The sequence below is a fragment of the Danio aesculapii genome, chromosome 2, assembly GCF_903798145.1.
Source record: "Danio aesculapii chromosome 2, fDanAes4.1, whole genome shotgun sequence".
Classification (NCBI taxonomy): Eukaryota; Metazoa; Chordata; class Actinopteri; order Cypriniformes; family Danionidae; genus Danio; species Danio aesculapii.
The window spans coordinates 1599421-1626451 of NC_079436.1; the positions used below are offsets into that span (position 1 = coordinate 1599421).

At 33.8% G+C, this 27031-nt stretch overlaps 2 protein-coding genes across 2 annotated transcripts in view; both read right to left on the bottom strand.

Annotated features, from left to right (window-relative positions):
* Window positions 1-15529, bottom strand: c8b (complement component 8, beta polypeptide). Its single transcript, XM_056465547.1, has 12 exons — window positions 15424-15529; window positions 13677-13785; window positions 11616-11766; window positions 10912-11053; window positions 9130-9262; window positions 8425-8622; window positions 6283-6523; window positions 5649-5777; window positions 4121-4284; window positions 3728-3878; window positions 1357-1425; window positions 1-213 (listed from the first exon to the last, which is right to left on the bottom strand). The coding sequence occupies exons 1-12, from the start codon at window positions 15474-15476 to the stop codon at window positions 59-61; spliced, it is 1695 nt and encodes a 564-aa protein (XP_056321522.1). The 5' UTR covers window positions 15477-15529; the 3' UTR covers window positions 1-58.
* Window positions 15530-23375: 7846 nt separating this feature from the next.
* dab1b (DAB adaptor protein 1b) overlaps window positions 23376-27031 on the bottom strand; it is a 49732-nt gene continuing 46076 nt past the window's right edge. Inside the window, exons 14-15 of the mRNA XM_056470632.1 lie at window positions 26196-26269; window positions 23376-24915 (exon numbers count right to left, since the gene is read on the bottom strand). Of these exons, the coding sequence (XP_056326607.1) occupies window positions 26213-26269 (57 nt within the window). The 3' untranslated portion in view covers window positions 23376-24915; window positions 26196-26212. The remainder of the gene's footprint in view (window positions 24916-26195; window positions 26270-27031) is intronic.

Below are 27031 nucleotides of genomic sequence, written 5' to 3' on the forward strand. Positions count from 1 at the left end.
TGACTTCAACTGTGTTAGGACACAATGTAATCAGTTTCTACCTAGTAAATAACACACTTTAGACACAATCCGCTGACTCCTCCTGAGCTCCAGCACATGTTACTCCACCGTTGTGTGGGGCTGGATTGTTACACTGACGGGTGCGATGTTGGATCTTTCCTGAGCAGCTCGACCATGAAGACCAGCAGCTCCAGTTTCCATCTATTGCCAAACCTGTACATGTTTGGATAACAAGAGAAATCAAATGACAATGATTAGCATTTGTTTGCAATTGAAGTTTTTGTCCTAAGCATTGACTGAAGGCCCTACACTGTGAAAAATATTGGTGAATTAGCAGTTTTATGTATTTAGTGATACATGTTTTTATTTTATCCCCATTTATTTATGCTTTTGAATTGCATTATGGGAGATAATGATCCAAAACACAGCCAAGGAGACTCTCAGATGCTTTCAGAGCAAGAAAATCAAGCTGCAGAATGGCCCACCTCACTCCAATCCAATAGAAAATACAAAAATAAAGCTCAGTTTGGATAAACAAAACTCATTGGATCATTATCCTGCTGAAATGTCCACCCTGGTTTCATCTTCATCCTCCTGCTAATGTAGATGTTGGACGGAAGCAGCTGATATTCATTTACACCGAGGAAGGGCAGAGGGTTGCTGAAGAACTGAGAGATTTCAGCTGCTGTCTGGGCGTTCACTGCAGAACTACACCTTCCTTTTTTCATGTGTTCAATACTTTTTCTCTGTGTCGTTTAGTTTTATTACACAGAACTTCATTTGTAAACTAATTGGATTTGTTTTCTTCGCATTTACAGGGTTTCTTTGGTTGTTATCAACATCTGGTGAAAATTTCAAGTCAACGGCACCTTTAAAAATATGTTTTCCGATAAAAATGGTGACATGTTCAACACTTATTTCCCCCGCTGTTTATATATTGTCTTGCTTTAAGTAATGATGTGTCAAAATTAAGTGAGTTGTTCCTTAAAACAAGCAAAGTAATCGGCCAATGAGGTAATAATAATTATATTCCAAACCACAACAAGCAAACATAGATATTGATTGACACTATGCACAATTAAAAAGTTCAATTAAAAATAGCTGAACTAAAGTGGAATTTAAATAGGGAGCTTGCAACCGTGCGTAAATGTGCAGATGTTAATAAATACCAATAACTGTCCAGTGAGTGTGAAAAGTGACTATAAAGGCGTTTTTGGCCATATCACCCAGCCCTAATGTGACGTATCAGTTTTATAATGCAAACTTGAGGTTTTATCAATGTTTTTTGACTTAATGGACATCCACATTGATTGCATTACATTGGATTTAGCAAAACAGCAGAGCACACTGACAAACCTTTTCTTTGAGTTATCTCACAGCTCACTCCTTTAACACCCGCTGGACAAACACAAGTACATCTTGTGCCTATAATGAGAAGAAATGAAGACAGAGAAAAAAATGATTCATAGCTATTATTAATGACTCATTACTCAATAATTCAATATATCATGATAATGAACATGCACAGTGTTTATACTGTGCATTTCAAAATGCAGTGAATAATGATTTATTATTTAAACATTTAGAGACCATTCATTAATTTTCCTTCGGCTTAGTCTCTGATTTATCAGGGGTCTCCACAGCGGAATGAACCGCCAACTATTCCAGCATATGTTTTATGCAGTGGATGCCCTTCCAGCAGGAGCAAAGTACTGGTTCATACACCTATACACACTCATACCCTATGTCCAATTTAGTTAATCAATTCCCCTAAACCCACGCCAACACAGGGAGAACATGCAAACTCCACACAGAAAAGCCAACTGGTGCATCCGGGACTCGAAATGGCAACCTTCTTGCTGTGAGGCCACAGTGCTAACCACTGAGCCACCATCTCGCCACTTTGGGGATAATTTTATCAATATTTAGATTGGTGTCCATAATAAATGATAAGGATAATCATAGTAAACAAATGCTTGAGTTTCACATTATTATTCTGGCCTACTGTCTGCTGAATTATTGATCATAAATATCATATAAAATAATACACGTCAAATATGTCATAAATACAATTTATAGGCCTATTGTTCATTAACACTGTACAGTATAAGGCTCAATTTGTTAACATCGGTTAATTTAACTAACAATGAAAATGAAAACAATCCATCTTTCTGTATTCATTTCTTAGTTAATGCCTAATAATGGATTAAAAATAAAATTCAGTTGTATTATTTTATCATAGTAACAATAGTTAAACCCCTACAAGTTCTGAAAGAGATCAAGCCTCAGCCAGGCAAGAAAAAGTAACGCAAAAGTAACTCAAAAGTAATGCAACATTACTTACCATAAAAGTAACTAAGTAGCGCAACTAGTTACTTTATTGGGGACTAACTCAATATTGTAACTCATTTAGTGGTCATTTTGAAAGATAATACATTTGTAAAAAAAAATAAATAGATAAATAAGTAAATAAAATTATTTAATTAATTAATAATAATAACAAACAATAAATAAAGAATAAATAATAACAAATAAATAAATAAAAATAGACAATAATAACAAATAATAACAATAATTATTATTTAATTATTATTAATAATAATAAATAAATAAATACAACAATAAATAAATAAATAACAATAAATAAATTCTAAATTATAACAAATAAATAAACAAACAATAATAACAAATAATACATAAATTAATTAATTATTATTAATAATAACAAATACTTTCCCAGTGACGGGTTGCAGCTGGAAGGGCATCTGCTGCGTAAAACAAATGCTGGATAAATTGGCGGTTAATTCCGCTGTGGCGACCCCAGATTAATAATGGGACTAAGCCGAAAAAGAAAATGAATAAATGAATGAATAACAAATACATAAATAAATAAATAAATAAATAAAACAATAAATAAATAAATAAACAACAATAAATAAATAAAAAATTATAAATTATAAAAAATAAATAAACAACAATAACAAATAATACATAAATAAATAAACAACAATAAATAAATAAACAAATAAACAAACAATAAATTATAACAAATAAATAAATAAACAATAATAACAAATATTACATAAATAAATAAACAACAATAAATAAATAAACAAATAAACAAATAATAAATTATAACAAATAAATAAATAATAATAACAAATAATACAAAAATAAATAAACAACAATAAATAAATAAACAAATAATATATTATAATAAATAAATATATAAATAAATAAATAAATAATAACAAATAATACATAAATAAATAATTAATCAACAATAAATAAACAAAAAAATAATAAATTATAACAATTAAATAAATAATAATAACAAATAATACAAAAATAAATAAACAACAATAAATAAATAAACAAATAATATATTATAATAAATAAATATATAAATAAATAAATAAATAAATAATAACAAATAATACATAAATAAATAATTAATCAACAATAAATAAACAAACAAATAATAAATTATAACAATTAAATAAATAATAATAACAAATAAATAATAATAAATTAATTAATAATAACAAATAATATTGTATGGCATTTTATTTAAAAGTAACTTTCCCCAACACTGGCCACTGACATAATAACGCATATGATCAGCCATTTTGGATGTCAATAGATAAGGTCAGATAATCATTATAGGTAATGTAAACGCCGCTAAGTTTTCTGTCTTTGGTGATTAGTGGTGTGTGGTTGCTCTCACCCTTGAGCACCGCCAGGCCGTTATTAAGACACGGTGAGCATCGGCAGGCGCTGCTTTCACTCAGGTACTCTGACAGAGCTCTCCTCAGGTTTCTCTTTAGGATGTTTGCGTTTGCGTCTCGTGGTGGCACCAGCTCATAAATCGGTTCGATCTGCAGACAGGATATTAAAGTTGAACACAGTGAAAAAGGGTGTACATGTGGTTTGGAGAACAGATGGAGCAATAATAGAGGCTCTTTACACTGCTCACTTCATGCTGTAAGTGTGTGTGTGTGTGTGTGTGTGCGTGTTTGTGTGCGTGTTTTCCACTGAAATGTTCAGTATTTGTCATTTGACTGACAGTCAGTGCACTTGTTTGAGCTCTTTCTACATCCTGCACTGTGTAATTGTTCACCTTCTTGCTTATAAACTCTGGATTGTAGAAGACGGCTTCTCCCCACATCTGCATGATGTCTGGAGTCGGCAGCTGTTTCGCCGCCAGACGGGAGACGGTCTCACTGTCGCCCCCTTTGACCACAATAAACACATCTTCCACCATATCCCTCTCCTTAGTGGAATCTGAAAGGCCAAAACAGGATTTTATATTAATGATGAGCTCAGACATTTATTGCTCACGCAGAAATTATTAGGTAGGTAATTCTCTCAGGTGGAGAAACGGCTCGAAGGTGTTTCAATTTCAACCTTTTCAACACGTTTATGAACATAATATTTATATACATAACATTTCTTTTGTCCTTTTACATAATAGTTTACAAGTTATTTAGCAAGACACTAGTACATAAATAAATTTGTAAAAATAATAATAAGTAAATAAAAATGAACAAATAAATAATAAATTAGTTAATAATAATAATAATAATAATAATAATAATAAACAAATTAAAACAAGAATAATAACAATAATTAATTAATTAATTAATAATAACAGGTATTAAGTAAATTAATAAAAATAATAAATTAATAAATAAAAAATAACATTATTTTAGTAATAATAATAATAAACAACAACAAATAAACAAACAAATAATACTAAATAAATTAATTACTTAATAATAAATTGTAAATAAATAAATAAATAAATAAATAATGATAAATAAAAATAAAGAAAAATAATTAAATGAATAAAAATTTATTAAAAAATGACAAAATAAATAAATAACAACAAATAAATACTAAATAAATTAACTACTAATAATGACAAACAAACAATAAATAAAGAAATAACAAAACAAATAATAATAATAATAACAAGACAAGCAATGTATTATTTAATTAATAATAAGTAATAAAAATAATTAGAAAAATGATAAATTAATAAATGAAATAATAGTTCTATTAATAATAATAATAATAAATAAATAAACAATAAGAAATAACAAACAAATAAATAATCATAATAATAAATAAACAAATTATAATTAATTAATTAATTAATTATTAAATAATAATAACAAATGATAAATAAATAAATAATTATAAATAAATTAATTACAAATAAATAAGGTATAATAAAAACTAAATAAATTAATTAATAATAACAAATAAATAAATAACTGAATAGATAAATAACAATAAATAATAATAAATAAATAATTAATTAATAATAAAATAATAATAAATAATAACAAATAATTAAGTAATAATAAATACATTAAAAATATAAAATAAATAAATAAATAAAAATCTGTTTACATTTAGTCATTTAGCAGATGCTTTTGTCCAAAGTGACTTACAATTTAATTACCGTAAATGTTTTTGAACTACAGTGGTTATCATGATACAATATGCAATGTCCCACATGTATCTTAGAAGTTAAGACGGTTTTCTGTTAGCAATTAATTTCTTTAATATTGTTGTTTAATCAATCTCCTGCAATGTCTGTGACTGGAAAGCTGAAGTGGCTGAATGTTTTTTCTGCTGACCTCCGATCTCTTTCAGCAGGCCTTCACAGCTTCCACCTGAAAGTCCTAGTCCCACATAGATCTTTTTAACTTGGACTCCAGCTTTAAGCCCAGCCTGCACACATTTCTTGGTTTCGTCAAGCGAGTAGCCTATAATGAAAGAAAAAACCCTCACATTCAGTACAAGCACAACCTTTAAAATCATAGGCCACATGACACGAAAAATACCATAGTAATTCAGAGCCAATACTACAGTGTTTTTGAATCATACTACAGTAAAGTACGGTATATTATACTGTATAATACTATTTACAACACTTTGGTTGTAATGAATGCTCCAGTATACTGTAGTATCAACTCTCATAGATTGTAATAAATACTGTTGTACACTTTTGTTTTTACTACAGTAAACTCTGGTGGATTGTAGTATTATATAGACTCTGTAGTTGTAGAAAACTACAGTATTGGGTCATTTGTTTAGATTACTATAGTTGCAGTGTTACTATAATAACAATATAATTACTGTAACAGATTAATGCAAGTACTTTACTATTGTATGGATCAAAAACACTACAGTATTTATAATAAATTACTTTATTACTATTATAAATGAGTATTTTTTATGATCTTATTCGTGTTTCTTTCATTTTCCTACCAGATTTCTCGAACTTCTCGTCATTGAGGATAACAGTGTACTCAAATTCTCCACCCAGAGTTGCTTCCTTGATGAAATGTGTGCCGTAGTCTTGGTAGATCTGCCGGTATTCTCCGTATGAGTACTCCAGCGGCAGCGCCTGCAGTCGGGACACAAACTCAGGGTGTAGCATCAGGTTTTGTGGTTTTAAAGCGTAGCGAGCGACCTCGAGCTCAGAGTGAGCACGGATGAACTTGTTTTTCTGAGGACAACACAAAACAAAAACTCATGAATGACTACAAAAAATAAATATATACATTTAAATAAAATAAATAATTAAAAATACAAGAGAAGCACCTGAGATCTACTGTATATAGAGAGAATAAAAAATAAATAAATAAATAAAAATCTACATTTGAAGCTAAAATAAAAAATAATTGAAAAATACAAGAGAAGCACCTGAGCTTCACCAAAAAATTATATAAAATAAAAGCACCTGAGATCATTATATGGAGCATAAAATAAAAATAAAAAAATGTTTAAATTGGCAAAAATTAAAATATTCAGATATGGCTTATTCACAAAATTCAACAATCAAACTAAACTAAACTAAACTAAACTAAACTAAACTAAACTAAACTAAAACAATATTAATAATAATAATAATAATAACATTAATAACAATAATAATAATAATAATAATAATAATAATAATACTAATAAACATAATAAACATAATAATAATAATAATAATAAACATAATAATAATAAACATAATAAACATAATAATAATAATAATAATAATAATAATAATAATAATAATAATAATAATAATAATAAACATAATAATAATAACAATAATAATAATAATAATAACAATAATAATAATAATAATAATAATACTAATAAACATAATAAACATAATAATAATAAACATAATAATAATAAACATAATAATAATAATAATAATAATAATAATAATAATAAACATAATAATAATAATAATAATAATAATAATAATAATAATAATAATAATAATAATAATAATAATAAACATAATAAACATAATAATAATAATAATAATAATAAACATAACTATAATAATAATAATAATAATAATAATAATAATAATAATAATAATAATAAACATAATAATAATAATAATAATAATAATAATAATAATAATAATAATAATAATAATAATAAACATAATAATAATAAACATAATAATAATAATAAACATAATAATAATAATAATAATAATAATAATAATAATAATAAAACATAATAACAATAATAATAATAATAAACATAATAAACATAATAATAATAATAATAAACATAATAATAATAATAAACATAATAATAATAATAATAATAATAATAATAATAATAAACATAATAAACATAATAATAATAATAATAATAATAATAATAATAAACATAATAATAATAATAATAATAATAATAATAATAATAATAATAATAAACATAATAATAATAATAATAATAATAATAATAATAATAATAATAATAATAATAAACATAATAATAATAATAATAATAATAATAATAATAATAATAAACATAATAATAATAATAATAATAATAATAATAATAATAATAATAATAATAATAATAATAATAAACATAATAATAATAATAATAATAATAATAACAATAACAATAATAATAATAATAAACATAACAATTAAAAACACAAGAGAAGCATCTGAACTCTCTATAAAAAATAACTTCATTAAAATTTTATTAAAATCCAACTGATTTACAGAGAAAAAAATAATTTAAACCTGAGCTCTATATCGGGAGCATTAAATAATAACAACAAAAACAAAATAAAATGCATTATTAAAATAAGAGAAGCACTTGAACTCTCTATAGAGAGCTTAAAATAAAACACTGAAATTTGCTTATTCAAAATAAAAATACAACAGATTTATAAAGAAGCACCTGAGCTCAATATATACAGCAGATCCCATATATAAGGATTAGATAGCCTATTATTAACCTTAAGACTAAAACTTAATATTAATATGTAAACATTTTAGTTTCTTCAAACACATTGTCTCATTTTCTGTCATAAACATTAACATAGTTCAATCTACAGTATTATTATCCCCTTAGCCTCAGAAAAACACTCACCGTCCCTGAATATGTGCGCATCTTCTTGACTGAGCGCTTGTATTTGTGGTCATTATAGGCAAAGCTGAAGTCAAAGGCATTGGGGTAAGCAAATCCAATAGACACACTGGTTTTGGACAAAGTTGCATGACTTTCGCTCTTGAAGTATTCACTGTAGGAATCATATTCCTTCATGTTGAAATCATACGAGCCCTTCGTCTGGAAGTAACAAAGACACATCATTTAGATTCACACACAGATATACCATAAAAACTGAACTTAAAGGCCACCAAAGTTAACAACCAATCATTCATTTTCCTTCGGCTTAGTCCCTTCATTCATCAGAGGTCGCCACAGCTTATCCAGCATGTGTTTTACACAGCGGACGCCCTTCCAGCTGCAACCCAGTACTGGGAAACACCCATATACACTCATTTACACACACACTCATACACTTCGGCCAATTAAGTTCATCCAATTCCCCTATAGCGCATGTGTTTGGACTGTGGGGGAATCCGGAGCACCCGGGGGAAACCCACGCCAACACGGCAAGAACATGCAAACTCCATTCAGAAATGCCAACTGACCCAGCCAGGACTCGAACCAGCGACCTTCTTGCTGTGAGGTGGCAGTGCTAACCACTGAGCTACCATGCTGCTCGGGATTTAATTGCAAAGTAAAAATAGTCACATATAAGCCTCAGCTTAGGTCAAACATGCCGCTTACCTCTATTGTGTACTGTTGTAAATTATATGGCTTCCTAAAGCGGACGTCCTGGATAAAATGAGGCAGGCAGCCGCCAGCGTAATATCGGTTGTCAAGTACCACAGCTTCCATTTTACCATTCAAAATGTTGAACCTATGAACAAAAAATAAATGATGTCCTCATATCTAGGGATTCAAGATGTTCTAGATTTGCAGCAAGTGCAAGAACAACAATGAAAATGCATATCAGATGCTATATTATTGCGCAACGTGAAATATTTTACATAAATATTTTACTAAAATCTGTTTTGTTGCACGCTTCAGATGACAAATCCACTAGAGGGCGCTTGTCTGTATTTTTGCGAATCTGAAAAACGATTCTTAGGGTGTGTTTTTGTTGCACGTTTCAGATTCACGTTGCTTCCTGCCACCATGTAGTTTTAGTTTGATTTTACATTACTTTTGGAAGCGTGCTTTACGTGAATTTGAGTACAAATACAAATACTGTTATTTTATTATTTATTTGTACAAAATTTATCTATTTGTGGATAATATGTCCTTGTAAATATCATTAGTGTGAAAAGGTTAGTGTAATTAGTGTTCATTTTAGCTAAAAACTGCAGTAAACAAACATATAACAATAAAACACACAATAATAAAATGTGTTACAATAAAAAATACAGATTTTTCATTGATTAGACAATTAATTTAGCTATTCTAATTACTAAATTATTAGTTAAGCAATTATATTTATTAGCATTATATAGATTTGTATATAAGAAGAACAACTAAAAAATAACAATAATAATAATAATAATAATAATAATAATAATAATAATAATAATACAGAGGAGGAGGATGGGAGATCAGGAAAATGACTAATAATAATAATAATAATAACAATAATAATAATGAGTTTGGGAGATCATAAAAATAAATAAATAAATAAATAAATAAATAAATAAATAAATAAATAAATAAATAAATAAAAACAACAATAAGAGGTGGTTGGGAGATCAGGGGAAAAAAACTAAATAATAATAATAATAATGAGGTTGGGAGATCATAAAAATGAAAAAATTAATAAATAAATAGAAATAATAATAATAACAATAAGAGGTGGTTGGGAGATCAGCAAAATGACAAAATGAAAAAATACATAATAACAACAACAACAACAATAATAATAATAATAATAATAATAATAATAATAATAATGAGTTTGGGAGATCATAAAAAAATAAAAATAATAAAAATAATAAAAATAAATAAATAATAATAACAATAAGAGGTGGTTGGGAAATCAGGAAAATAAAAAAATACATAATAATAATAATAATAATAATAATAATGATAATAATAATGATAAGAGGTGGTTGGGAGATCAGCAAAATGAAAAAATACATAATAATAATAATAATAATATATAATAATAATAATAATAATAATGATAATAATGAGTTTGGGAGATCATAAAAATAAAAAAAATAAAATAAAATAAATAAATAAAAATAAATAAAAATAACAATAAGGGGTGGTTGGGAGATCAGCAAAATGAAAAAATACACAATAATAACAACAACAACAACAATAATAATAATAATAATAATAATAATAATAATAATAATAATAATAATAATAATAATAATAATAATTACAATAATAATAATAAAAAAAAATTAATAAAAATAATAACTACAATAACAATAAAAATGAAAAGCACTGAACATCCATCAATGATGTGCATTTTCAAAGTGCGACAGGAATGGGTTAGTAGTACAGGAGTGTATTAAACACACGCACCCTTTGGCAAGATTCTCGATGCCGTAATACTCCTCTGTGGGCTGATTACAAGCTTTGTAGACTTTCTTACAGTCCTGTTCATCAGATCCGTCTCCACAGTCATCATCTCCATTACAGCGCAGATTCTCCAGCACACAGCGGCCTGACACACAACACACACAAATATTACATGTGCTTAGTAGCCATCCTACAAGAAAATATACTAATTTAAAGGTCCCATGAAATTAAAATAGTTGTATTTTAGATGTCAATATCAGTATTGTTAGTTTTTATGATGTCTACTACCTAGTGTGCTCCAAAACAGTGACAAAATTTGTGCTTAGAAGATATAAAACTGATATAAACATGTAAAGCTTGTAGTTTGTCACTTCAGCCTAAATGGATGAGCGGTTTTATTCACGTCACCTCATACTTCACAAATCATATCCAATTAAATGCTCTCTAGTGTTTGACATGTCCCGCCCCTTCTTCTCATTGGCTGTTCATTTGATGTGCTTGAGCTCAACCACTCTCACTGGGAGAGCGACGATAAAACAAAATGCTATTGGCTTTTTAAAAAGGGGAGGAGCTACTCTATGCCCCGCCCTCTCAGTTTCAGTTGAGAATATGTCAAACATTAAATAAAAAACTGCACATTTCAGAGCACTTTGTAGGACCTGTAACATCTCGAATATCTATTATTTTGATATATAGCTAAGGCTCACCTGTGACCGTGCAACGGAAGCCCTGGCAGACAGCAGTGGACTTCTGGCAGGCGAATCGAGCTGGAGCTGTACACGATTCCTCCTCTCGACCATTATTTTGACACGGTTCTCCTCCAAACTCAGATGGCTGGATCAGTGTGGCATAGCGAAACTGAAGATAGCAGAGCAGAACCATCAAAAACATGTACAAGTAGTGATTTCCAAATTGACTGTGACTAGTATCTCATTACAGACAATATGAATACAGAACATTTCATGTTTTGTCTGGTCAACGTCATTTCATTTGTAAATATTCATCCTCTCCTGACATTCAGACCTGCAACACACTCCAAAATAAGTTGTGACAGGAGCAGTTTGGGTGAACTGGTGAAATAATTATGTGATGTGAAACAGGCAGGGCCGGGATGTCCATAGAGGTGACCTAGGCGACCACCTAGAGCAGCATAATAGTGAGGGCGGCAAACCAACCGCCCACCCCACCACCAGGGCGGCAGGATAGTGAGGGCGGCAAACCAACCGCTCCTACCCACCCCACCACCAGGGCGGCAGGATAGTGAGGGCGGCAAACCAACCGCCCCTACCCACCCCACCACCAGGGCGGCAGGATAGTGAGGGCGGCAAACCAACCGCCCCTACCCACCCCACCACCAGGGCGGCAGGATAGTGAGGGCGGCAAACCAACCGCTCCTACCCACCCCACCACCAGGGCGGCAGGATAGTGAGGGCAGCAAACCAACCGCCCCTACCCACCCCACCACCAGGGCGGCAGGATAGTGAGGGCGGCAAACCAACCGCCCACCCCACCACCAGGGCGGCAGGATAGTGAGGCCGGCAAACGCGCAACCCTCCCCTCACCCGTCCTTACTTTCATCCGCGACCCCACTGTCCTCACTTCATGAAATGGTCACTTTTGTTTTCACTTTCAGGTTGAGGGCGGCGTGATAGTCCTTTGACTAGAGCGGCAGTTCATCTTGCTCCAGCCCTGGAAACAGGTGATGTCAACAGGTGATTATAATTATGATCTGGTACAAAAGCAGCATCCAAGAAAGGTCTAGTCCTCTAGGAGCAAAGATGGGCCGAGGATCGCCAGTAAATACTCAGTAAATGAGTAAGAACATTATTGAAATGTTCCTCAAAGAACGATAGGAAGACATCTGGAAATTTCAGCTTCAACAGTGCAGAACATCATTAAAAATCTGAAGGAATTTCAGTGTGTAAAGGACAAGGCAAGCCTAAGCTGAACAACTGTGATCTCCGATCCCTCAGGGGGCGCTGCATCAAGAATCCTCATTCATCTATAAGCCGTAACACCACATGAGCTCAGGACTACTGCAGCAAACCTTTGTCAAGTACCACAATACAGTTACATCCACAAATGAAATGTGAAAACTGTACCGTGCCAAAAGGAAGCCCTATGTTAACAGTGTCCAGAAGTCCTGTTGACTTCTCTGCTCGGAGGCATCTTGGATGGACCATCACACAGTGGAAACATGTACTGTGCTCAGATGAAGCAGTATTTCAGGTATTTTTTGAGAGAAATGGACACTGTGTTCCGGACTAAAGAAGAAATGGATCATTCAGACTGTTACCAGCAATAAAAACCAGGGTCTGTCATAGTCAAGTTCCGTCAGCAAAGGTAACGTACACTTCTGTGATGCTCCATTAATGCTAAAAACTACACAGAGATTTCTTTAGACACTTCTTCAGGGACGCCCATGCATAATTCAACAAGACAATGCAGAACAACATTCTGCACACATTAAGTCCTGGCTGCAGAGGATACAGGTATTGGACTGGCCTGTCTGCAGTCCTAACCTGTCTTCAATAGAGAATGTGAGAAATTAATTTAAATACATGAATGACCTTTAAAGTTCACATGAAGCAGAAGCTGCAATCATTTTTACTAATATTGTTATGCAGTTCCTGGATAAACGGAATATTAAATGAGTGGGCGTGGCTTGTTTTTTATACTGCGAGCAATGCACCCAATGATTTTGCTATTGTTAATAAGTCAATATTGAAACGGCCAGACAGAAAAGGGTACAATGTGCAGAAACTCACCCTTTTTTTTAGGCAGGGGTCACAACGAGTCCATGAAGACCACTCAGACAGTGAACAGTCCACTGGGTCTTTAGGCGCCGGGTCGGCACTGCTAAACGATGAACTACAGCTGCAAACAGATTGAAATTGAAACAACGGATGCACAGTGTCTCCAAAAATGCTGATATTATGCAGTAATATTCAATACACCTTTATTTCTGTAGTGCTTTTACAATGTAGATTGTGTGAGGGATGAGCAAAATATTGTTGAGCATCGATGTCTGATGGACAACAGTGAACTATTCTGCAGCCAATTGAAAAACTAAATTCTTAAGAGGGTTTTTAAAAATATATATATTTTTATTATTCTAGCCAAACTAAAAGAAATAAAACATTTTCCAGAAGAAAAATATTAAATATAATAGGAAATACTGTGAAAAATATCCTCACTCTTATTTTTATCATTATTAATCATTCATTTTCCTTTAGCTTAGTCCCTTTATTAATCAGGGGCCGCCACAGCGGAATGAACCACCAACTATTCCAGCATATGTTTCACACAGTGGATGCCCTTGCAGCTGCAACCCTACACTGGGAAACACTCATTCACACACATACACTACGTCCAGTTTAGTTCATCAATTCCCCTATAGCGCATGTGTTTGGACTGTGGGGGAAACCGGAGCACCTGGAGGAAACCCACACCAACACGGGGAGAACATCCAAACTCAGAAATGCCAACTGACCCAGCCGGGACTCGAACCATCGCTAACCACTGAGCCACCGTATTATTATTATTATTATTATTATTATTAATAATAATAATAATAATAATAATAATAATGATAATGATAATAATAATAATAAAAATAATAATAATAATAATAATAATAATAAAAACAACAACAACAATAATAATAATAATAATAATAATAATAAAAACAATAATAATAATAATAATAATAATAATAATAATAATGATAATAATAATAATAATAATAATAATAATAATAAAAATAATAATAATAATAATAATAAAAACAACAACAATAATAATAATAATAATAATAATAATAATAATAAAAACAATAATAATAATAATAATAATAATAATAATAATGATAATAATAATAATAAAAACAATAATAATAATAATAATAATAATAATAACAACAACAACAACAACAACAATAATAATAATAATAATAATAATAATAATAATAATAATAATAATAATAATAATAATAATAAAAACAACAATAATAATAATAATAATAATAATAATAATAATAACAATAATAATAATAATAATAATAATAATAATAATAATAATAATAATAATAATAATAATAATAATATTAATATTAATAATATGTATTAAAACCAGTTATAAAACTATTTCTTCTCTCCATTAAACAGCACTTTTTCACAAAATGTCGCATGAGGGCTAATTATTATTTAGATAAGACTAACACCTTAATTTAAGGTGATGTAATTACACATGTTCAATGCACTTACTATAGCATTAGAAATTACAACGAGTTATGTATAATATCATGCAACTAAACTTAAACCTCATTCTAACCTCAAGCAAGCACATATAATTGATTAATATTACTCAGTAGTTAATTTAATAGTGACACTATATTAATTCTCTGAATGGTGTGGACTTACTGACAACAACAACAATAACAAACAACAATTAATAACACTGGAAATTAGGAAAATAACTTTATATTAACGCTCAGAATTTCTAAATCGTACATACCATAAAATGCCCAGGCAAAGTACTGCTGAATTTACTCCTAGAAAGCTGTGCATTGTAAGTTAACGTCAGGCAAACCATTACAGACCAGATAATACAGTATTAGACCTTAAACCCTTGAACAACACAGCAACTCCTCCCCTGTCCAATGACAATGTTCAGAATAAGACAGAAGAATATCTACTACTAGCAATACTAGTTTACAATAAATCTTTAATTATTTGAAGTGTTCTTCAACAGAGAAAAGTATATTTCAACACATTTCTAATCATAATAGTTTTAATAACTCATCTCTAATAACTGATTTATTTTCTCTTTTCCATGATGACAGTAAATAATATTAGACTCGATATTCTTCCAGACACTAGTATTCAGCTTAAAGTGACATTTAAAGGCTTAACTAGGTTAATTAGGGTAAAGTTAGGGTAATTAGGCAAGTCATTGTATAACAGTGGTTTATTCTGGAGACAATCCAAAACTAATATTGCATGAGGGGGGCTAATAATATTGACCTTAAAATAGTTTTGAAACCTTAAAAAATGGTTGCAGCCAAACTAAAATACAAAATACTTTTCCAGAAGAAAAAAATATTGGAATTACTGTCAAAATATCATCACTAAAACATTTTATAAAAGCATAAAAATTTCACAGGAGGGTGAATAATTTTGTCTATAACTGTATATTAATATTTATATACAAATAACTTTTCAACGTAACTTTTAATATATTTAATTACATCGTATTTTATCAGTAAACAATCATTTGTGCACAAACTAAATAATAATTTCTTTTCCAGGATCTGTTTTTTGTTATTGTACTTCTCGTAAATGAACTCCTCCATCAAAAAGAATGAGAGAATCAATAGGAAACTGTTTGTTTAGCGCTGCATTCAGCCTAACCATTGAACCCTCAGTTAAACATTAATAATCTTATTTACAATTACTGACTTTGCGTTTTTTTACTTCAATCTTATTTACATAGCCTACTTTTACACTCTATAACGCTATATAACATCATGTTGAACATATATAGAGGACATATATTGCCATATTGGTTGTTCACATATAAAAATAGGCTACAGTAAGGAATAGGAAGTCAATTGAATACTATAGTGTTTAAAATCATGTGTGTATTTTCCTAAAAATGTCACATTTCAGCAGCAAACGTACCTTTGTGGGATGACATCTGTTTGTAATGTCGATAATATGCTTGAAAAGTCTGTTTGAAAGTGTGTTTCATCTCGACTAATTAGTTTCCAGTCCTGCATGCTGTGTGAAAACTAAAAATCCTGTTCACGAGCGTCCTCTACTGGCTCATAATGATACTGTGTGTTGTTGCTAGAAGGGATACAGCTGCGGCCAGAAGTTAATATTTATATTATTAATTAAACTATCAATTATTTAGCATTTTAATAACGTCTACCCCTACCCCAACCCTCACAGTAACGTAAAAACAGTAATTAATAGAGTATTACTCATATTATTAATTAAATTATCGATTATTTTGCATTTTAATAACGTCTACCCCTACCCCAACCCTCACAGTAATGTAAAAACAGTGATTATACAGAGTATTACTCATTTTATTATTTAAATTATCGATTATTTTGCATTTTATTAACGTCTACCCCTATCCCAACCCTCACAGTAATGTAAAAACAGTAGTTATACAGAGTATTACTCATATTATTAATTAAATTATCGATTATTTTGCATTTTAATAACGCCTACCCCTATCCCAACCCTCACAGTAATGTAAAAACAGTAATTATACCGAGTATTACTCATATTATTAATTAAATTATCGATTATTTTGCATTTTAATAACGTCTACCCCTATCCCAACCCTCACAGTATTGTAAAAACTGTAATTATACCGAGTAATACTCATATTATAAATTAAATTACCAATTAAGTTGCATTTTATTCACGCATAGCCCCACCCAAAACCAAAACCCAACCCTCAGTAACATCAAGAGTTATTATTGTATAGAGTCACAACTGACGTGTGTATCCACAGCTGTATCCCCTCTAGACGTCACCGTTTGTCAGTAGAGTCGATGAAACACATTTTGGGTGAACTAATTAATACAAACACTTGATTTTTATCAGAGGACTGTATCCGGCCCTTTAAATAAATAAGGACGGGTTAGTGACTGAAATAAATCAAGTTTATTTTTATTGTTCTTTTTCCCCAGTTAAAATGTCCAATAATGTTAGGAGAGAGCCACAGACTTTCCTCTTCCCAGACACTTCCTCCAGCTCCTCTGGGGGGATCCTGAGGCGTTCCCATGCCAGCCGAGAGACATAGTCCCTCCAGCATGTCCTGGGCCTTCCACGTGGCCTCCTCCCGGTGGGAGATGCCTGGAACAGCTCCCTAGGTAGGCGTCCGAAACAGATGCCCGAGCCACCTCAGCTGACTACTTTCGATGTGGAGAAGAAGCGGCTCTACTCCGAGCTCCTCCAGGGTGTCAGAGCTCCTCACCCCGTCCACAAGAGTGCGCCCTGCCACCCTGTAGAGGAAACTCATTTCGGCCACTTGTATCCGAGATCTTGTCCTTTCGATCATGACCCAAACCTCATGACCAAAGGTGAGAGTAGGAACGTAGATTGACCAGTAAATCGAGCTTTGCCTTTCGGCTCAGCTCTTTCTTAACCACAACGGACCGATACATCGACCGCATTACTGCTGCCGCTGCACCAATCCGCCTGTCAATCTCACGTTCCAGCCTTCCCTCACCCGTGAACAAAACCCCAAGATACTCGAACTCCTCCACCTGGGGTAAGAACTTTCCTCCAACCTGGAGATGGCAAACCACCTTTTTCCGGTGGAGCACCATGGCCTCAGACTGGTGCTGATTCTCATCCCAGCTGCGTCACACTTGGCAGCAAACCACCCCAGTGCATGCTGAAGGTCCATGTTCGATAAAGCCAACAGATTAACATCGTCTGCGAATAACAGAGATGAAATCCTGTGCTCTCGAACGGGACCTGCTCCAGCCCAAGGCTCTGAAATTCTGTCCATAAAAATTATGAATAGAACTGGTAACAAAGAGCATAATAATAATCTATTAGACGTCTAAACACAAAATTGCTTGGTGGGATGTTGATATAAACAATTGTCGCCAGTGACAAAATTGTGAACGTATTTGCTATATTGCGATTGATTTGCTGTAGATCATCGGAGTCTCTCAAGCAGCTAAACTGAATGAAAATTAGCATTTCCAACATTTCGAACATTTTCAGGTGTTAGAAAATCCAACAAAGTTTACCTGTCTCTAACACGACGCTCATTTATTTGTTTGTAGACAAAATCAGGCAAACTAAAAGTGTCAGATCAGAAAATAACTTAATAAAATTGGCACTTATTAGGCTCATTGTAAATACATACCTCAGCTGACATTTTCACAATATAAAATACGTTGCTCCGGATACGTTTTATTGCACGTTTCAGATAACAAACCCACCAGATGGCGCTGTTTACACGTTTGCAAATCTGAAATACGTTACTTAGGGTGTGTTTGGTCGTACATTTCAGATACACATGCTTCTTGTTGACGTCCAGGAGAAGGCAGAGCTTGTGGTACACATCAGCTAGCAAAACACTGAGCTAAACCCTTCGCTAAACCCAACCAATAGTGTTTTCTGAAGCAGACGGAGGAGAAAAGTGCACTGCCAGCACATTGTTTACCTTGATTTTACATTGCTTTTATTACATTGTGGAAGCGTGTTTCACCGGATTCAAACCCATGTAATCCACTGTACAAACACAACAAAGTGAGCTACGAGCAAACGCCAGAAAAGTGTCCGTATGGAGATAGATAGGTGACCCAAACGTGTTCATTACAGATCATAGACGGTGTTAAGATGTTTAGTAGTGTTTATTTGGTGTTGAGCAAAGAAATGCATGTAAATAATCCTTTATTCGTCAGTAATATGTGCCTGTAAATATCATTAGTGTGAAAAGGAACAACGGTTGACCTCATCATACTGCCCCCTAGTGTTCATTTCACCTCAAACTGCAGTCTAACATATGTTTAAGTACTTTTTTCAATAGTATCTGGATGCAGCCTGTATGATGCAAGCTGGGATTGCATCACTCGGCGATGAGATGTCAGACACAATGCACTCAAATGGAGCGAGTGACGTCACTTTGAGGGGTAGGGTTAGAGGTGGGGTTAGGTGAGCCCATTAAAAAGCATTGGATGCAGCTCAGATTGCACTGCACCGGGTCTGCATCCAGACCACTCTCACTTTTTTTTTTGCAGTTTCACTAAAATGTGGGCTGGAGAATGTATTTCCAATGAGTCTGTGTTGCAGCTACAATACAAAAAGAAAAATGTATTATACTGGGACAAAGATATTCAGACAGAAACGGTAATTAAACTGCTTTATCTACAACATTTGTTAATTCAGTGAAACTGGTACTTTAGCCCTTGACATGGACTTCTTTTAATCTGACAGATCCACATACAGCACGCCCACATGGAAATCTGATATATGGCCATTTATAAACATATATAGCAACTATATTTAAACATATCTATATTTAGAATCGGGCAGCAAGAAGGTCGCTGGTTTGAGTCCCGGCTGGGTCAGTTGGCATTTCTGTGTGGAGTTTGCATGTTCTGCCCGTGGGTTTCCTCCGGGTGCTCCGGTCTCCCCCACAGTCCAAACACATGCGCTATAGGGGAATTGATGAACTAAATTGGCCGTAGTGTATGAGTGTGTGTGACTGAGTGTGTATGGGTTGCAGCTGGAAGGGCATCCGCTGCATAAAACATATGCCGAAATAGTTGGTGGTTCATTCCACTGTGGGGACCCCTGATAAATAAAGGACTGAACCAAAAATGTATAAACGACTAAAATATATGTTGCATACATTCAGAGGAGCGCCGCTGGTCACCACGGGCCCTCTGACAAGTTATCGCATTTGAAAGGGAAAGATGGGTGGGGGCATTGATCGCATTTGAAATTGATTAGCGAGGGGGGGGGGGGCAATTTCGTTTGAAAGTGTAAAGGGGGGGGGGGGGGGTAATCGGATGCAAGTGACAAGTGATGAGCAGAGTTGGGGGGGGTTGGGGGGGGTGGCGTGCCATTGTAGGAGCGGGCCCATGACAATGTCTCTGGGGGCCCCCTAAATATATGGGCCCTTAGAATCATCCTAACTTACACCCTAACCCCCCCCCCCCAAGCGGCGCCCCTGCATACATTAGATATTTGTGAAATTTAAACATGACCTTGTATTTTAGACATGTAATTTGCATATATCAGATTTCTATAAGGGAGTAAAACAAACATGAACCCTGAAGAGAAACATGTATACAGTAAATTGCTCATGAACCACACTGAACTTGCAACACTGAGTAAAGCGAATTTCATAACACAGTCGCCGATTTTAGAAACTCGACAAATACATTTTGTCATTCGAAAACACAAAACATTAACAATATCGTAATACACAATGAAGATAAACAAACGGAGACGCTTTGATCATGTTAAAACGTTTAAATCGCTCATTCGCTTTTCAAAATAATAATAATAATGATATTAATAAAGAGTCTTTCCTTTGAGAAAAACCTCACCACGACGTCAACATACAGTCTCTTTCAAAAATAAAAATGAAAGCTGCAGTAGGTGATCGCCTTCAGAGGCATGTGTTGTTGTGCTGGTTGAAAGTCTCTTCACATTCCAATAGTACTGATTAAAGTAAATGCTCTAAATGTGTTTATATGTATTTTTATACTCTGGGTGAGGCGTAAGACTAAATAATGTTCATCCAATTAAATATTGATGAGTCGATAATTCCAACACAATCTCACGGCAATTCGTAACTTTTTTGATTTAGTGGCTAATTCGTATGAATTCATACGATCTAATTCGTACAATTCAGTCCGATTTGCTCATCCGCCAATGACGGTTGGGTTTAGGGTTAGGGGGTTAGGTGCCACGCCTCCTTTTTAAAATCGTACAATTTCGTACGACTGAACTCGTACGAATTCGTACGAATTAGCCACTAAACTGTCAAAACGTAAAATACTTACGTTTTCTCGTGAGATCAGGCTGATAATTCCCATAATTCTGATAAGTAGCCCAAAACGTCTGTCACGCAGATCTGCTGTTTGCACACCAGAGAGAAAGAGAGAGCGACAGCGGTAAAATCAAATGCTGAATCAAAACTTGTTAAAATCCTGAGTCAATATTGGAGTGAGTTTTGCACGCTGGAGGAAGGACGACACCATGACTGAAGTATTTCGTTTAGACAGGTCATGTTCTGTTTTAAAACTATTTCAGTCACGCAGAGCTGATGTAGGTTGTGTTGTTACGAATGGGTTATATGCACAGAAGTGTTGTTCAGCCACTGAAATCTTCCAGTGAAAGACTGATGTGACTATTTTCAGTTTCATAAGGTCCCCTCACAGCATCTATAATCAGACCGCCTAGTTTTTCACCATTCCCTGATCACTGAGTCCAACGCTAAATCAAGTAAAAGTCGCAAATGTTTGTGATCCTGCAAACTTCTTAATTAATAATCACATAAAACATCCATATGATCAGGTTATATTTATTTCAGTGTGCATTTTATTGTTTTAGATGACTTATAGATGTTGCATACGCAGCGCACGTGATGTATTTGAGTGTCTCTCGAAAAATGACGTATCATTACATGTAATGTGGGGCGAGGGGGGGGTTTAGCTTGTGCAGTAAGCAGACGCGGATGAAGCTTGTGAAGTCAATGCGAATACATCCTGTGCCGCGAACTAGGCATTTTGTGTGCGTTTGACGCACGTCAGACTGCAAGAGAAAGAAACTGCAAACAAAATGGAGCAATGGAACAGACGGAAAAGCAAGCAGCTTACAATGAAGATGATTGATTCAGTGATGAGGACGCTGGACGTGACCGAATTGAGGGACGTTATTTGTGCTTTACATGTATGGCTGGTATTATGGTGTGCGTAAAATCGCTAAACGCTTTCGTTGAACTCTTTTCCTGTAGTTAACGAGAGAAAACGCTTCCCTGCTATTAACGAGTATTACGGCAATCAGTGTTTTAGGTGTATTACGGTAGGGGAAGCTCTAACGCATGTCCTGAGTGAAGTACATGGCGTCAGATGCTCCAGGGAGTGAAATCTGACAGTAAGTACGATCATGAATAAAAATAAGACTCATACAACCTTCCTTTGGCTTAATCCCTACCGTTTTAGATCCTGTCTTGATAAGAGACCAAAATAAAGAAGCTGTATTTTTATGATTTGTGTCATTGTCATTGTGTCAGATTGCAGATCTAACATAGTAGGCTGCCTAATATGCTAAATAATATTCATTTTCTTTTCGGCTTAGTCCCTTTATTAATCTGGGGGCCGCCACAGCGGAATGAACCGCCAACATATCCAGCATATGTTTACACAGTGGATGCCCTTCCATCTGCAACCCATCACTGGGAAACACCCATGCACACTCATTCACACACGAACATTACGGCCAATTTAGCTTACTCAATTCACCTGTACCGCATGTCTTTGGACTTGTGGTGGGGGAAACAGGAGCACCCAGAGGAAACCCAAGCGGTCACGGGCAGAACATGCAAACTCCACACAGAAATGCCAACTGATCCAGCCAAGGCTCGAACCAGCAACCTTCTTGCTGTGAGGTGATTGTGCTACCCATTGCCACCGTGACGCCCTACCAACAATTATTTATAACTCAAACTTTTATAGTGCTTTTTAAGAAAATTGAGATTGTATTTGCAGTGATGTTCTTAATAGTTTGGCCACAGCGGAATGAACCGCCAACTTATCCAGCACATGTTTTACATAGCGGATGCCCTTCCAGCCGCAACCCATCACTGGAAAAGGTAAATAATATATATAAATATACAAATGTATACATATATATATATATATATTTATTTATATATTTTTTTTGTAATCGCAAAATTGTCTGCAAATTTCTGGGAATTACCACCACAAAATCAGTCAATTTTATTGCAAAAAATCATAAAAAATCATGAAAAACTATAGGGTCTGTATAATGTAGATTTATATTTAGTTTAACAATGAAACATCAGTAAATAGCTCTGTTCCTCCTAGCCTGCTTTACTGAGCTGAAGATGCTTTTATATTCACATTGGGTCATATCTGAACAATGACACTCTGTGATGCGCTCTCTATGTTGTTCACAGCTACTCTGAATATTCACTCTGAAACAGCATGTCAGTATGGCTTTGTAATAAGTGTAATTCCTGCACGCCGCCGGCTAAGCACTGAGAATACAGCAGTCGCTTTAGGACAAAGCGTGTGAGAGAGTGAGACCAGCGATTCTTGCATGCATGAAGTATTGCACCTTATGACAAGTTCTGCTGCAACACAACTGAAACCTGCTAGATGTAATACAGTGTTTTTTGGGGAATTGAAGTGTTATAAAGTACTGTAAAGTTTTTTAACTGGCGAATGACGTGATCTAGTGCAGGGGTAGGGAAACTACGGCTCGGGAGCCACATGTGGCTCTTTGACCAAAAAATATGTGGCTCTCCAACGGTCTCTCTTCAATAATATTTTAAAGCTGTCACTAGAAATCAGTTTCCAGTCAAAAATACAACTTTAATTCCCTTTTTAATGTATTTTTACAGCAAAATGAATAAGAACTCAGTTTACAATAAAAGCGGTGCTGTGGATTAACTTGAATCGCGACACTAATAAAGGGCAAGCAACTTACATTTTTATGGTCACCTCGTACAAGTCAAACAGCATTGATGAGTGGTGATGGCGAAAGTGAAAAATTCTATAAACTTTCTTCATTTATGGACTTGCACAACATGTGATGCTTCATATTTGTTTATTTTTTAGCTGTACAGGAAAATAAATGAAGAAATGATATAAGATACACCCCAATGGCTCTTTAAAAAAATTAATTTGATAAAAAAATCAGAAATGGCTCTTTGCTAATAAAAGGTTCCCAACCCCTGATCTAGTGGGTCTCTGTCATCCTTAACGCGCATGTTCGTTATTTCAGGAGGCGTGGCTTTGGGTGGCAGGGGAGGGACTGTGTTTTCAAAGATATTCTGCTAATGAATAGCATTTAGGCAGATCACCTACTGCACCTTTAAATAAGAAAGCAACATGATTTTAATTTGATTATTAATTTTTTTGGCTTCTAAACAGCTTCACAAGTGAATAAAATCCACTCTTTTATTCATCTTTGACTTTATGCGTTTGCACGTGCATCATACTTTAATCCCACTGGCCTCGTTTCCCATATTGCGTCAGTTTTTAGATTTATTTTGCAAAAAAATATTTAATTTCTGGAGTATTTCATTTCCGGCTATTGATAGGCAGTCAAACTCTGTCCTTTGCGAGCTAAAGGTGCACCTTATTCATTAAAATAGATTCAGTCTCTCAGTTTTCGGTCCTCAGAGTTTGTGAAACGTCCCACAAAGTTCAGCACAGTTATTTTCAGTCCCTTCTGCATCGCTGTGTTTCCTCTTCGGTGGCTCTTCCTGGAAATGCAAAGAAAAATAGTCAGCAGTTTATTTCGCTTTGGTTCCTTATAAAGTTCACCTTATAAATAACAAATCCATCATGATGCTAACACACATAGATATATACACTAGATATCGCATAGGGACCCTGAGCATGCGTCAATAGCGCTGCCAAATTTGTACAGTGCTCCCAGGACAAATGTCATTCAGCCAATGGGAAGATGCTGGACGATAGCACTGTGTACGGGTGTAGTGACAAGCAAACAAAGAAAACAAAGCACAGAGGCAGAACACTTCATAGGTAGGATTTCATTTTTTATGTTTTTGTATGTTATGAACTTTTGTGCTCAACAAGTAACGTTATTGATGATAATACAGTCTCTTACTGCACTGACCACAAGGTAAAGTAGCACTGACTCACACTAAATACTCGGCTTATGCTAGTTTTGTTGAATAAAATCAGCAAACAATGTAAATTAAATATGACAACAAGATGCTGCGGTGCTAGAAACTTGACAGCTAAGTGAACGAGTCGTTCATAACAGAGATTCATTCACAAATGAATCGCTCCCTCCGTTAGAATGAGAGGTGGAAGCAGGAGAGGGGGTGTGTTTCAGGACATGGATTAAACCAAATTTAACAGGGAGGGAGGCTATTGCATCCTTATGCACACAAACACACCCAATGCACACACAATACCCGTGCGATCACTTATCTATCCATCCATGATAATTTACCCAATTTAAATAAGTATCTGCATACTGACCACCAGGAAAACTCGCGATCATAGATATATGTAGTGTATATATATGCATATATCTCTGGCTCTGAATGGCCTGTCCTCCACTGCACATTGGTTCCACATTCATTGCGTGTTTTGAACCAGGCGTGCAATACCTAGTTCAACCACTGGGTGTCAAATCTACATACTGCACCTTTAAGTTAACTTTGTTTTGTGTTGGGACAACATGAAACATGGACTGTGTTTTCAAAAAAGATATGTTTTTATTTCCTAAAAACTCCACCTCAGTGTGGACGAAAGGCCAAAGGTGAAAGAAAAATAAGTGTTTTTAAATGTAAAACGTCGTAGTGTGAACACTGCCTGAAATGCACTGTATTTTGCTGCAATTCCTGCAAGCAGCACTGAACTGAGGTGAAGCTTTGGGATTATCCTGCGCTTCGCTGAGCATCTGTGACTAATTTGCAGAAGCAGAAAGCAACAGAAAACCCTATCCTCCACTCCCTGTGCATCCCCTGGTGTTTTCCTGAAAAAGGAAGCGAGGAGGAGAGAAACCGACCCAGAAGACGTCGCTCTTTAGGCATCCTGCTGGGAAGAGTCTGGAGGATTTATCTGAGCATCTGCTGCTTTCTCCTGCAACACAGAGAACGAGGGCATTGATGAGAACAAACATGACGATAGATATGTTACCTGTCCTGTTTTATATGTTCTCACTGTGAGCTATCACAGTACAAAACGCTTCATATAAACACAAACATGCACACACACTGCAAAAAATGGTGTGTTTCTTGTCCAAATATCTACAAATCTTAAATCAAGAAGCATTTTCAGGGTGAACACAAACTATTGTCTTGTTTTAAGAAATAATGAGTCAAAATTAAGCAAGTTCTTCTTAAAACAAGCAAAACAATCCGCCAATGGTGTAAGTGAAATCATCTTGTTAATGCAGATTATTTAGCTTGTTTTAAGGAAAATCTCACTTAAGTTTGTCGATAGTAATGAAGTGAGTATTATGAGAGGCTTGACAATATATTCATCTGGTTTAACTTGTTTTCAGAATTAAACTATAGACTTAATTTTTGCGATATATTTCTTTTTTTGGCAAAATGAGGGTTGGATATGTCAGCTTACACCTCATTAAATTCATTCATTCATTTTCCTTCAGCTTAGTTCATTATTTATTAGGGGTCGCCACAGTGGAATGAACTGCCAACTATTCCAGCATATGTTTTACACAGTGGATGCCCTTCCAGGTGCACCCCAGTACTGGGATTTAATTCACCTATAGTGCATGTGTTTTGGCCAGGGGTGCCCAAACTTTTTCTTATGAAGGGCCAAAATCCAAGCTTGATTGAGAGCTGTGGGCCGAAAGTAAATATAGCAGACTATATTACA

What these genes read in the sequence shown, in the direction of transcription:
- c8b (XM_056465547.1), bottom strand. Translation starts at nt 15,476, where the DNA reads ATGCACAGCTTTCTAGGAGTAAATTCAGCAGTACTTTGCCTGGGCATT. An exon ending in CGAGAAGTTCGAGAAATCTG is followed by an intron (nt 5,778 to 6,282) that starts GTAGGAAAATGA and finishes CTTTCATTATAG; the next exon opens with GCTACTCGCTTGACGAAACC. An exon ending in CCTGCTGAAAGAGATCGGAG is followed by an intron (nt 4,285 to 5,648) that starts GTCAGCAGAAAA and finishes TTGGCCTTTCAG; the next exon opens with ATTCCACTAAGGAGAGGGAT.